This window comes from Muntiacus reevesi, chromosome 7 (assembly GCF_963930625.1).
Source record: "Muntiacus reevesi chromosome 7, mMunRee1.1, whole genome shotgun sequence".
Lineage (NCBI taxonomy): Eukaryota > Metazoa > Chordata > Mammalia > Artiodactyla > Cervidae > Muntiacus > Muntiacus reevesi.
Genome location: NC_089255.1, coordinates 1750601 through 1765301, shown reverse-complemented (window position 1 = coordinate 1765301; position 14701 = coordinate 1750601). Strand labels below are relative to the sequence as shown.

At 39.1% G+C, this 14701-nt stretch overlaps 1 protein-coding gene across 6 annotated transcripts in view; it reads left to right on the top strand.

The window, feature by feature from the left end:
• The window catches only part of APC (APC regulator of WNT signaling pathway), a 77345-nt gene that overhangs the window by 44239 nt on the left and 18405 nt on the right, over positions 1-14701 (top strand). For 3 of the 6 annotated variants that reach the window (XM_065941614.1, XM_065941612.1, XM_065941617.1), the window contains 7 exons: positions 3925-4023; positions 5984-6362; positions 8074-8169; positions 9472-9525; positions 13028-13167; positions 13929-14006; positions 14541-14657. In XM_065941614.1, coding sequence (XP_065797686.1) covers positions 3925-4023; positions 5984-6362; positions 8074-8169; positions 9472-9525; positions 13028-13167; positions 13929-14006; positions 14541-14657 — 963 coding nt within the window. The remainder of the gene's footprint in view (positions 1-3924; positions 4024-5983; positions 6363-8073; positions 8170-9471; positions 9526-13027; positions 13168-13928; positions 14007-14540; positions 14658-14701) is intronic. The other 3 variants (XM_065941615.1, XM_065941616.1, XM_065941613.1) reach the window with 3 other exon arrangements.

The following is a 14701-nucleotide window of genomic DNA, read 5'->3' as shown; positions in this document are numbered from 1 at the left end:
ATCCTGCAGACAGAGGACACCTAGAATACATAACTATTGTGCCATTATTACACTCCCAAAGAAACTAACAGTAGTTCCTCGGTAGCATCATATAACTAGTCAATATTCAAATTTGCAGTTGTTTCATAAATGTCATAATTTTTAAATTTATTTGACACAAGGGCCAGATAAAGTTCATGCACAGAGATTGGTTAATGTATCTTTGAAGTTTCTTTTAATCTATAGATTTCTTCTTTGTCTCTTAGATTTTTGCTATGTATTTATTGAAGAACCAAAGTTATTTGTCTTCTCAAGTTTCCCATAGTCTGAATTTTCCTAGGAACATCTGCATGGTGAAGTTTGACCTAACTCTCTGTCTTCTGTATTCCCTGTAAATTGGTATTTGGGTCTAGAAATGTGATCAGATTTGGTCTCAGGCCCTGATTCTATGGCTGAGACTTTCATAGGTAGCATAGTGGTCTTCCACCAGGAAGCACATAACACCTGGTGGACTCTCTTTTTGTGATATTAACAGCATTTATACTTAATGTCTAGCTTTATTAATTCACTAAGGGTTGTAGAATTAGCTGTAGTACTTTAATAAAGAGAAACTTCTCATCCACTGTTGGACCACTTCCATGTACCATCTGTATGAAAAAAGGCAAGGTGAGGAGGGTGCTTGCTTCTTTTGCTTCTTCTCCCTCTTACACAGTTTCACAGAGAGTTGGAGACTGTTGCTACCTTTATGGTGAACTTTTTAGAGTCACTTTGTTTGTTTTGTTTTCTCAGAACTGTTTTTGAGTCCCTTCCTAAAGTGAGCAAGCAGATAATAGAAGAGGGATTTGTACCTAGCAAGTGTAGTTGAAATTGACTGTGTCCCAGCTGTACTGATTGAACTGCCAGGCATAGTCCTTCTTGGGCCCCTCGGCACACATTTGAGTGCCTCTGATGGCAGTGGATATTGAAAGGTGGATAAAGGAGGACCAGAAAATAGAGAGGTGCTTGATTCTAATGTGTGTTGAAAAGGAGATGCAGGTCAGAAGCAACAGTTAGAACCAGACATGAAACAACAGACTGGTTCAAAATCTGGAAAGGAGTACATTAAGGTTGTATATTGTCACCCTGCTTATTTAACTTACATGCAGAGTACATCATACGAAATGCAAGGCTAGAAGACTCACAAGCTGGAATCAGGATTGTTGGAAAGAATATCAGCAACCTCAGATATGCAGATAGTACCACTCTAATGGCAGAAAGTGAAGAGGAACTAAAGAACCGCTTGATGAGGGTGAAAGAGGAGAGTGAAAAAGCTGGCTTAAAATTCTACATTAAAAAATTGAAGATCATGGCATCCTGTCTTATCATTTCATGGCAAATAGATGGGGAAAAGTGGGAACAGTGGCAGATGTTATTTTCTTGGGCTCCAAAATCACTGTGAATGGTGACTGCAACCATGAAATTAAAAGACACTTGCTCCTTGGGAGAAAAGCTATGACCAACCTAGACAGTATATTAAAAAGCAGAGGCGTCACTTTGCCAACAAAGATTCATATAGTCAAAGCTATGGTTTTTCTAGTAGTCATATATGGATGAGAGAGTTGGACTGTAAAGAAGGCTGAGCAGTGAAGAATTGATGCTTTTGAACTGTGGTGTTGGAGAGGACTCTTGAGAGTCCCATGGACTACAGGGAGATCAAACCAGTCAATAGTAAATGAAATCAACCCTGAATATTCATTGGAAGAACTGATCCAGAAGCTCCAATACTTTGGCCACCTGATGTAAAGAGGCAAGTCATTGAAAAAGACCCTGATGCTGGGAAAGATTGAGGGCAAGAGGAGAAGGGGGTGAAGGAGGATGAGATGGTTGGATGGCATCACCAACTCAAAGGACATGAGTTTGAGTAAACTCCAGGAGATAGTGAAGGACAGCTTGGCATGCTGCAGTCCATGGGGTCACAGAGAGTCAGACTTGGCTTAGCGACTGAACAACAATAACCATTTCTTACAGGTTACTGCTTCTCTGGTCCCTCTGAATGATGTTGGTGCAGACTTAATCGTAATAAAAAGGCCCAGGAAAGATTCTCAAGACTCAAGTTCTGGCTTATAGGTAGTATGGGTATGGGAATGTTCTCTCGGAATCTCCTTATAATAAATCCATCTAGGTTTCTAGCTAGGGAGTTTGGGAGAGCAGAGTGGAGAGTGTCCCAAAATCACGAATCTGTAGAGAAAGATACTAAGTCTGAAGCTTAAAGGTGATTTGATGTCTACACTGAAATGAATGTCAGAACATGTTTCATCTTAGACATGGGTTTTTCCTTGCTTTGTAATGTAACCTCTTGTTTCTCTTCTGTTTCAAACAATATGTTAGTTATCTATTGCTGCCTGACAAATGTAGCAGCTTAAATCAGCAACCATTTATTGTCTCTGTAGGTCAGGAATCCTGGTGCAGCTTAGCTGAGTGCCTCTGGTTCAGGGTCTCTCATAGGCTGCGGTCACCATGTTGACTGGGGCCACAGTCATTTCAAGATTTGATGAGGGGAGGATCTGCTTCTAAACTCACCATATGACTGTTAGCAGGCCTCAGGTATCCGAGCTGTCGGCCAGTGGTATCATTTCTTGCCACCAAGGCCTCTACAAAGAACAGTTCATAGTGTAATATCTGGCATTCCTCAGAGAAGAACAAGAGAGGTGTCCAGGATGGAAGCCACAGTCTTTGTAAACTTATCTTGAAAGTGACTTCTCATCATATCTACAGCAGTCTGTTCGCTAAAAGCCTTTCACAAAATCTGGCCCACACTTAAACACGGGAGTAGTTCATAAGGTGGTGAATTCTAGAAGACAAGGCTCCTTACGGGTTGTGTTACATCCTCACTACCAGAAACAGTCAAAATATTTAGATATCCTTAAAGACAGTATGCTTGCTTCAGCATAAGGAGTCATTCATTTTCTCCTGTAGATCAAAAGCAGCCCTTTGCCAAAATTTCCTTAAAAGTCTCCCACCTGCTCTCTTTATCTTGAGTCTTGGTTCCTCAACTCCATCCTCCTTATTGCAATCAAAAGAAGCTCTTAATCTCCAAGTCAGTCTCTGTGTGTGTGTGTGTGTGTCTCTCTCTCTCTCTCTCACGCACACACACACATACACATTCTTTGTGACCTGTGCTTAGGGCCTCTGCCTCATCTGAGCTGCCATGTGGCTAACCCTCCTCTTTTTTAAGGAGACAACCTCTTTGTCGTTCAAAATCAGACAGTCCTTTACTCTATAACCCCGAGCTGAGTGCCCGCCATTCCTGTCTGCACACCTGGGATCGTCAAAGCACTGTGTGTTTACATATTGAGCAACCTGTCTAGACTCTGCATGCAGTGAGGGTGGGGATGTCTTATTCACTTATGTTCCTGCAGACTAGCATTGCACCAAGAAAGGACAGAAATGGTATGGACGTAACAAGCAGGAGATACTAAGAAGAGGTGGCAAGAATACACAGAAGAGGTGCACAAAAAAGACCTTCATGACCCAGATAATCACGATGGTGTGATCACTCACCTAGAGCCAGACATCCTGGAATGTGAAGTCAAGTGGGCCTTGGGAAGCATTTCATCACTCAGTGGGGCTTTCTTGCAGCCAGTGTATATTTAACTGAATATGGTTTCATGCCTTTTGATTTGGGAAAGAATATTACTCTTAGAATGTCTTCATTGTTTGGTTTCTTCTAGATTGTACTTTGTCTTTTACCACAGTTTTTTTTTTTTTTTCCCTTCAGTGTTTCTCTAAATTCTACTCAAGTTTATAGATAAATGTACTCATTTTGAGCAGTTATAAATGTTCACCCTTTAATGGTATATTTAGCTATTTACCCTGAAGACAGTTCATTTGGAGTATCTTAACATGAATCTAGCTGTGTTTCTCTATAATCTAAATTATACTGTCTATAATTTGCTTAATTTCTAGGGTTCAACTACACGAATGGATCATGAAACAGCCAGTGTTTTGAGCTCTGGTAGCACACATTCTGCTCCTCGAAGGCTGACCAGTCATCTGGGAACCAAGGTAACAGGTTATAAAGCCTTGTTGCTAGAACTCTGAGCACTCTGTTAGAACATTCTTCATGCTTCTTTTAAATTTAGCTTACGAATTCTTTTGTTCTCATCATCACAGTCTCTTAAGGAAATGACAGCCAGGTCTCTGCAAGCATCCTGAGGTGCAGCCCACAGCTGGCTCACCCCCCCAAGCTCTCCCCTCCCCGTGACTTTCTGCCTGGCTGCCCTGGCTGCAGTGGTGCAGCCCTCCACTTCCCACCCTGCTGCACAGTGACCCTCAGGGTCCTCGCCAGCCTGCAGAGCTCTTCTTGGGCTTTCCTTCTTTACAGAGCGTTTTCTGACCCAGGGCCCTCGCGCCTGCCCATGCAGTCTGTGTCTGCCTCCTTTGAATCACTGCATTTGGAGCACGAGGACTGTTTTTTAAACAGTATATTTTCCGTTACATCTAAATACTTCCTTGTTTTCATAGCGTATTCTACATACTCTTTCTTTACTTTAGTAATATAATGGCTCTGAGGAAAAGCATTACATAACTAATGTCGATATAAGAAATGAATTTTAGAGTATCAGTGATATTATTAATATAAAGCTTAATCCTTTTAGTAACTCAATAGTTACTACTTGGGATCACTAATATGCCGGTAATTGCTAAGAGTTGTACGTAAACTATCTCTGATCTTTTCCAAAACCCTTTGAATGTATTATTCTTACCCCTCTTTTAAGTAAGAATACTGAAGCCAAAAAGATGGTAATAAAATTAGAATTCCACCCCAGTCTGTCCAACATGAGTAGTTTTTACTATAAAGAAAACCTTTCATATTTAAGAGTACTACTACTTGAAAACTGGCAGCTTGAATACCATTTCCTTTTGGAGTGATTTTTGCATGATAATATTAAGACCTTACTACATTTTTGAATGCCAGTTACTGTCCTGTATACATGTGTGACTTTATTTCATCTTCACAAAGAAAACCCTCTTAGGTAAATTACTCCGTTTTGCAGCTGAGACAGCTGGACCTCAGAGAACTCCAGTAACTTGGTTGTGTCACACAGCTCACTTGCAAATAGTGGGGTCACCAAGACATTGCCGGAAGAGTCTCACGGGGGCTAAAGCTGCCCCTGGTTTGGAACCACTGATTTATAGATATGATGCTTTTAGATAATAGCCTCAACTCTCACGCAGTAGCTCTTGCTTTTAAAAAATGCGGTTGATCACAGGACAGGATGACTGGGTGCTATTTCCTGTTTCTGATCTGCTTCTGAGTAAATTCTTAGAATTTACAGTAAGGGAGTAATGATGCTTACAAGCTGCTTAAAAAAAAAAATTAAGAATATTGACTTTGTATCTCTATATGATCAGGGATCATCCCTATATGATCCCTTTATGACAAAATACTTTTACATGTATAAGGGATACATCATAATTTAACAACATTATAATCTGGTGACGGTTAGCAATTGCTTAGAACCAGTACTTAGTCAATAGTAATTGCTAAAAAACATTTTCTCTTTACTGATTATGGTTGTAGATTTTAAAAAGTAAAATTTTTAATTGTGTAAAGAATTTTAGATAAACCACATTTCTTGCTCTGTATGTGTTGGTAGGTGTGTGTGTGTGTGGTGGGTGGGGGAGATGTGAGAAAGAGAAAAATCAGTTGATTGTCTTTCATTATGATAACAGATTTTCACCCACTGATCCAGATAATAGCAGTTTAGGTATGCAAGAACCTACTGTCTCCTTATGACTATATACTACCACTACTAATATTTACTCATAAAGAAGATGGTGATAATGATTATAGCAGTATGGATTTTGAAATAACGCTCATTACTTCATCCTGGAAAGAGATTTTTGTTTTTGTTTCTGTTTTTGTTTGAGTTACAACTAATATCCCATTCATCACTTCATTGATGTTGGCTTTTGGCTTATTAAAGTCATAATTTTGTTTCTAAACTCATTTGGCCCACAGGTGGAAATGGTGTATTCATTGTTGTCAATGCTTGGTACTCATGATAAGGATGATATGTCGCGAACTTTGCTAGCTATGTCTAGCTCCCAAGACAGCTGTATATCCATGCGACAGTCTGGATGTCTTCCTCTCCTCATCCAGCTTTTACATGGCAATGACAAAGACTCTGTGTTGTTGGGAAATTCCCGGGGCAGTAAAGAGGCTCGGGCCAGGGCCAGTGCAGCACTCCACAACATCATTCACTCACAGCCTGATGACAAGAGAGGCAGGCGTGAAATCCGAGTCCTTCATCTTTTGGAACAGATACGAGCTTACTGTGAAACCTGTTGGGAGTGGCAGGAAGCCCATGAACAAGGCATGGACCAGGACAAAAATCCAAGTATGTTGCATATGGTGCATGTGACAAAGCAAATGTAAAAGTTTTTGAAATGAAAAGTTTTTTAATTAGGACGGTGTCTTTATGAATCAGAGTGGGAAATTCATATTAGCCACCTGCACCGCTCACATAGTTTAAAGCTTAATTTCTCTATTTCCCTAGAAAAAAAGTTAGCAAAGGGAAATGTTGTGTGCACTACAGTGCAACCAGAAAATAACAAAATCAAAGTAGACTTAAACAGTCATAGCATAGTTGATCTAGAAAGAACTTGAGCGATTATGTTCTCCTTCTCTTGAGATTAAGCTCAGGAAAGTGACTTTACGTAAGTTCCTTCAGCTGTGAGTGACCAAGCCGTTCTCTTATATTTGCATATCGCTTTACTCAGTGGGTGCAGAGCTGTGTTATCTCTGTTATTTGATCCTTACAACAACCTTGTGAAGTAGGAAGGGAAGATGTTATCATCTTCACTTTACAGATGAAGAGACTGAGGTTCAGAGAGGCCAAAAGACTTGCCTGTGGCTTCACAGGTAGTGGGTGGGGGATCCAGGGCCAGAGGCCAGACCCCCTGACCCTCAGCCCAGTGTCCTTCCCACTTCACTGCCTGTCTTCAGGCCTTGGGGCCCCAGCTGCTGGGGTGATCAGCCACCCAGCTCTTTTCTCAGGGAGAAACCCTCTCCCCCAGGAGCAGGGATCATGGGAGTTGGGACCCTTGAGGAGATAAGTTACTTCATTCCTATAGGAAGAACCAAAAGCAGTAAGTATATAAGGTAAGACCTCCTTTCACCTGGTAAGAACCCACACATAGACATACACACAGCAAAGGACTATCGAGTCAGTATCTTGATTGGGGGAGCAGGAGAAAGACTGATGATGAGAACTTGATCTATAAAGATTCAGTAGATTTCTCTTAGGGTTAGGTATAAAGGTGAATTTATTTAAAATTAAAAAATTTTCAACAGTAAGAATATAGCAGAAATGTCCTTTCTGTTTGTCCTAGGGCTAGGGAGAATTAATAAGTTGCTTTACTGGGAGAACATTATCTTTCTGGATTGTTTTCTTTGGCTGTCCACAATTATGTAATGACTTGTATTGTGTGCTCTTAATACCTGTTCTCAGACAAGTTAAATAGAATAAATACTATTACTTCTGAAAAATAGTCTTGGTTTTTCAATTTTTATTTCAAGTAACAGTTTTGAAACTTTATGCATAGCACTAAATGTGCAAGTACGTTTTCTTAGACACTTTTCCTTTAAATTTTTATTTACTATCTGGTGTCTATATAATAAACTTTCTCTACTAGAGTTGCACTAGGTTTCTCTATGCATTTCTATACAGCCATGTGCCTTTCAGCTTTGAAAATAGAAATTATAAATACATAGTTTTATACCAAAATGTTTTTATTATTTCAAATAACCAATATAATTTTTTAAGTTATTAGTTGAATTATAGCATAAACCTACATGGGAGTTAGTCCAGCAGACTTGGTGAAAGGCTGGTGAGGGGTAAACATTTTTACAGAACCAAGGAAAGCCCTTTACCTGTATTTTCCTTTCCATGTGTATAGTAGTTATTCATCTCTTCAGCAAATACTTGTTGATTCACTAAGCTACCATGCATGAGAAGTATATCTGCAAACTCAGTATTTTTTAGGTATAATAAACATCACTACTTTGAGAAAACAAAGCATTATGGTTTATGTCATTTTATTTTTCAGTGCCAGCTCCTGTTGAACATCAGATCTGTCCTGCTGTGTGTGTTCTAATGAAACTTTCATTTGATGAAGAGCATAGACATGCAATGAATGAACTTGGTAAGATAAAAATGTTTCTTAATGCCATAGAAGAATCCTGAAGATTTTTCATCATTGTTGAATTAGGATATAAGGCCACTAACTTCTATTACCATCTGTTTCTTCCTTGTAGCAAGTGACTGGTTTCCAGAGAAGACAATGTCCTAAGTGACAGAGACTGCTACCCTTTATAGCCTAACTTGGGTTTTTAAAATCTTAGCCAGAGATGGGCGAAAATAAATAAATAAATGGGCCACTCTTGCCAATACGGTCAGGGTAGACTCTGGGTGACAGTTGGTGGGAGGGTAATTTGAATCGTTTTGAGATGTGATGATGTGGAGCTTTGTAATTATTTTTTAACTCAAGTCACTTCTGATGGACACAGGAAGGAATTACTATTAAGATTCTCATTTATCTTCATGGTTATCCGTACTTTACTGGATTTTCATGATAAGCAGTGTGGTTGGTATCTCTGAAACTCGTTAATAATGGAAAAAGCATTATTCTCTAATTTATGTTAGAAAGCATTCCATTAATTTTGGAAGGATGACTCTCAGTATGTGTTCTCACATACTCTGAACCTTACAGAACCTGCCTCTGTGGTCCCCATTTTTCATGTGATGGTTTCTCTTTGGTTTCTAGGTTCATTTTGCACATGTGGCATTTGTAAGTTGCATCATGCTGAGCCATCTCATGTGAACCTGGATAGCTGTAGTCATGCCACAAGCAAGAAGCACGCACTGAGTCCCCATCTTGGTGTGGCTGTGCCCTTGCTTTTTGTGCCGTTTATGTTACCTTTCATTCCAGGCCCCGCTTTGCATCTCTGCCACCCTTACCATTTTCATTCATCATTTATCTTAAAAGTGACAAAGTTGTGAGTCTCTTAAGACGCAGAGAACCTGAACGGCTGAGAATGAGTGCTGTCCCCTTGAGACCGTCATTTTGGGAGACTGTGTGTACTTGGTCTCCGCCGGCCCCCAGCTGCACGTTTCTCCCCATAGGCCCTGGCCCACTTGACTCTCTTCCCTTATTCCCCAGGTTCCTGTGAAATTGAGTATGCACTTGTGAGTTCTCCCCTCCTCAATACAATCCAGCATTGGTGAAATTTCAAGTTTGGGTGGTCTTTTTGTTTTTTTTTAACACTCATAATAATGAGAAAAATAATGAACAAACAGGAAAACTAATCCAGTTTTAAGCTCCCACAAATGTTTTCTCTAAATGTCCCTGTGTTCCAATGAACTGTAGACTAGGACTGACTCACATTAATCATCTGAATTTCCAAGTGAAATCTAGACTCAGTATTTGTTCCTCTTCCTTCTTCAGGTAGGAAGGCTACCCGGGGCATTTCATCCCAGGAGCTAGGGCAGGGGCTTTCAGGTGAGGAGCAGGATGGGGCCTCTGGGGGTGTGACTGTGGGGATGTAGCCACAGGGGATTACCTTCTCACTCCTAGCCTCTGACTTTGCGTTGGAGCCAAAGAAGAAACAAGGTGTGTAGACTGTGGATAGATGCAGTCAGGTAGCACAAGGGATCTGACAGTGAGGGATAGGAGGAAAGAAGTCCCAAGTAGATGAAGAAAAATTCCTAAGCCCAGTCAGCTAGGACTGTCTTTTGTAGATGCAAGAAAATTCTACAACCATCAGGGTCATTGAAGTTTGCAACTATTAGTGTTGCAAGTTTTAGACTATAATACCAGGAATGTACACATTTATTAATTTCCAACTCAGTCCTAGAAACTGTGCTAGGCACTAGATAACAAAAATGAAATCCAGTAAGTGGCCCAGGTGATTCTTATGATCAGGAAAGTTTGTGAAACTACCAATATATAGAATATTGTTGCTGAACCCTACTTATTTTAGAATGAGGTATTTCATGCTAATGGTGACTGTCTAAACCAAGTAAAAGAAAAGTAATATACTTTTTAAAAATTCTGTCATCTTTCTGTTATCTTGTTTTGATAAGTTGATGAATTTTGGTAAATGTCACCTGAAGACATTGATCATCTACTATCTATAAGGTTATGAGATACCATACGAGACAATATTTGGTTCATCTGGACCACTATTCTCTAACATACACGAAGAAAATGTGGGAGGATGTGCTCATGACCTTTACATTACCTTGAAACATTCTAGTATTTCTTAGGGCAACCAATTTTTTTCCTATCTGTCATGAATTCACATCATATTTTTGTGAATCCATTTTTAAAGTTCATAGATTCTTTGCCTTAAAGTTCACTGGAAGTTTTTTTTTGTTAACTCCTGGAAATCATAAAGGGTCTCTCTCTTTTATCTAATACGCTAAGTTTTATTGAATGTTCTTTTTTCACTAGCACGTTCTTCATCATTTTATTGGCATTAATCATGTTGTTCCTTAATCATTGTTTTCAGAATCAAGTTCTAATATTTTTGGTTTTTCCATACAAAAGTAGTCAAGGGACGTCTTGGGAGGTTCTTGAGATTATTTCACATGTTACTTTCTTAGAACAATGTCACATATGCTGCTGTGCCAGGCAGGATTTTATGTAGGCATGAAGCAGAGTGTGCTCTGTATGGCTTTGATGGTCCGCTTCGTAATTCTCAACATTTGGTGATCTGATCAGTACACAGGGCCACTGTCTTGAAGTCAACAGTGACTCCCAGGTCTGTTTCCTAGTCAAGACAATAGTTCCTCCTTTACTGAAGGATTAAATAGTGGAATTTTCTGAAGCTCTGTACTAGGCTTTCTTCCACTCTCCCTAGGCTATATACTCTACTACATGGCTTCCCTGACCATGTTTTTCAAACTCACATCTTAATCCATGTTCTCTCTCCTGAGATTTACACACATTTTCTTACTGCTCCTCCAGGATTTTCACCGAGATGATTTTTCAGACATTTCTGACTCAACTGACGGAAACTGAGTCTGTCTCCTCCATCCCCAAAACTGTCTCTTGACCAGGGTTCCTTTTCTCAGACGGTAGCCTTTCCGTCACCCCACTTGCTGAAGCCAGTCTTAGACTTTTGGACTCTATTCCTGTTTCTTGGACTCTATTCCTGTCCCCTATATCTGCTAACTGCTTTAATTCTGCCTCTTAAATACATCTTACACCACTGCTATTCTTTTTATCCCTGGCACAAGCAAAGCCTCTTTCTTCACTCCTAGTCTCCTATAGTTTGTCTTACCTGGCTCCCCACTTCCAATTGTAATCATTTCTATAGCCTTAATCTGTTTAGAACATACATCTGATTATTCTTTTCTCCTGCATTAAATCCTTGATGAGGTACATAAAGTCTTGTATTACCTGGCATTTTTGTAGCCTCTCCTCGTTGCTGTATGTTAATGTTTCAGGCCCAGCAGCCCTTACATATGCTATTTTATCTGCTTAAAATGCTTCCTTACTGTTTCTCCTCTACCCTTTTTAGATAGTCATTCATCCTTTAAGCCTCAAGTTAAATCTTAGTTCCTCAGCCACTTTCTTGATCCTTCCAGTCTACGTTAGGTTTGCCTGTTGTCATACCCCGTGCTTCTACACAATCATGACATTTAAATTAGTTGTTCGATGGCTATCTGTGCTAATCTGTAAGCTCCATAGAGACATTGGTTGTTTTGTTCATTGGCTGTTTTGTTCATGGACTATTTATCTTTCCTATCATCATGGGTGGATGGAGGAAAATCTTCCTAAATATGGTTCAGATTTTTCCTTAACCGAAATAATTTTTATATACCTACATTCAGACTTATCTGTCACTGGTGCCAGTTATAAAGATTTACACAAATGTTCCAAGAGTTAAATTCCTGGCTTGGCATTCTTAACCAAAAATTGAACTTGGTCTGTTTTGCAAACTTGCTGATTGCTCTGCATACTGATCCTTCTAGATCATTTACAAAAATAATGAATGTACAGATCCTCTTTCAGATTAATGACCTGACAGTTTAGACTTATAGTATCCAAGAATTACCTGTTTATATTCATCATCTTTTTTTCTTCCTTAGCTACTTCTCTGACAAAACAGTATCTCTGGTTTCATAATGATTAATATTGATGATGAATAATATTTTGAATAACCTTCATATGCATTTTTATTTTTCTTTTTATTCACTCCCTCGCCGTTTTGCTTCACCTTTTCTCCTGCTGTTCTGTGTTGTCTTTCTACTACCCCTTCCTTTATGTCTTTTCCTTTCCTTTCCCTTCATTTTTCTCCTTGCCTTCCTACTGTTGACCACTGTGGACATTGTTAAGTATACCCAGTGGTGGGAATCAAGGGGAAAGAAGATATTAAATCCTAGTATTGGTATTTGACACTTTGTGTGTATCAAAGAAAAGTAAGAATTTAAAAAGAAAAAACATAAAAATGGTTCTATACAGCTTAGTAATAAGTTGAACAGGTAATTCTTTTTCATAGGAAAAAGTATAAGCTTTGCTTCATGCACTATTTGACTTAGAAGTTTTAGTATTCCTAATGACACTAAAAATTATTTTGGAGATAAAAATATATTAAAGTAATTAGGCCACAGTGTGTGACAGTGAAGAATGTTTATAAAGTCCTAGTAATAAAGTTATCTTTTTCTGCTTACATTCAAGAGTAGAAAATAGTCTTCTTATTCCTTGACAGGATACAGTGTATTGCAGTAAGCAGAGCATAATATTCATCTTATTCAGTAAGACAGGGGGCTGGAGGGTGGAGAAACTGGCAGAAAATGAAATAGTTGTCACTTGTACTTGATAAGTATATTACACAAGAGTGCTTCATAACATTTTTTGTAGCTTATAATTCTGAAGACAGAATTAAACCATATATTCTCATTCTTTGAGATTTTTCTCTAGTGATTTATAAACTTGGTAACCATTTGTGTTATTTTAGATTATTGTCTTTCTCCTCTTGCCCTTTTTAAATTAGGGGGACTACAGGCCATTGCAGAATTATTGCAAGTGGACTGTGAAATGTATGGGCTTACTAATGACCACTACAGTGTTACTTTAAGACGATATGCAGGAATGGCTCTGACAAACTTGACTTTCGGAGATGTAGCCAACAAGGTATGTTTTATAAGATCCATTTCTTAAGGTAGCAAGGTAGCTCTTTTTTCCATACAGACTCCTTTTCACTTTCTTTTTTGTCACTCTCCTCATTAAACGCTGGCTAATAAAAACCTGTACTTTATATTCCACTGCAATATCCTTACTCATTTGATGTCTAATGCCTAAACAAAGGCAAAAGATGGAACACAGAGTGAATTTATGTAATCACACTTAAAATTCTGTTCCTGGGCAGACTTCCCTGGTGGTCCTGCAGTTAAGACTCCGCTCTTCCACTATAGGGGGCACAGGTTCCATCCCTGATTGGGGAACTAGGATCCCATGTACCGCCTGGTGAGGCCAAAAAGTAATTAAAAAAAAATACTGTTCTTGGGAATGATAGTAAAAATCTGGAAATCTTGATGATTGGTGCAAGTGTCAGACACATATTAGTTCCATCCAAATAAAAGACTTTACGTTCAAACCCTTTTCTTTTCGTTTCTTATCATTTATTCACTTTATTTTTCCAGTTTGCCAAGAAAGGAATGAATATTGCAAAGGATTAGGAGGGTATTTGTCTTTCATTTATGTAATTTATGGTTCTGGTTCTTTTATGGCATTAGGATTAAAATGAGACAATTGAAACTTGATTTGACATTTACTGGTCAAAAATAGAGAACAGCTCCAGGTTGCCTTGTTATTAACCCTGTGTAATCCTTGACCTTACAGGCTACCCTCTGCTCTATGATGTTACTAACCCTGTGTAATCCTTGACCTTACAGGCTACCCTCTGCTCTATGAAAGGCTGCATGAGAGCACTCGTGGCTCAGCTAAAGTCTGAAAGTGAGGACTTACAGCAGGTACTTCTAAGAATTCCACATGTTTTTTTTTGGATATTAGTGGCTTAATACCCTGATTTAGATTAACTTAAGCTGTGACTCAGCATTTAGCATCTCATGTTTAAATTGTGGCTACATTAACACCAGAATAAAGGAGAAGAATTTTATTGTAGACTTCCTTTTGGCTCTGTAGTAGCTTTAAGAAGAAATTTATTTATTAATAGATTTCTACTCTTACTTTTGGGCTTCCCAGGTGGTGCCTGTGGTAAAGAACTCACCTGCCAGTGCAGGAGACATAAGAGACACGGGTTTGATCTCTGGGTCGGGAAGATCCCCTAAAGGAGGGCATGGCAGTCCATTCCAGTATTCTTGCCTGGACAGTCCCGTGGACAGAGGAGCCTGGGGGGCCACAGTCCATAGGGTCACAAAGAGTCAGACACTGCTGAAGCAACTTAGCACGCATGCACAGACTGTTACTTTTAGCATTAAGAGCAAGAAAGCAACCAGTATAAATAATTTTATAAACAAACTATTCTAAAATTGATCCATTTGCAGGTTATTGCAAGTGTTTTGAGGAACCTATCTTGGAGAGCAGATGTGAATAGTAAAAAGACTTTGCGTGAAGTTGGAAGTGTGAAAGCACTGATGGAATGTGCTTTGGAAGTGAAAAAGGTACCTTTGAGAACATTTGGTATTACCATATGCATTTCATCTTG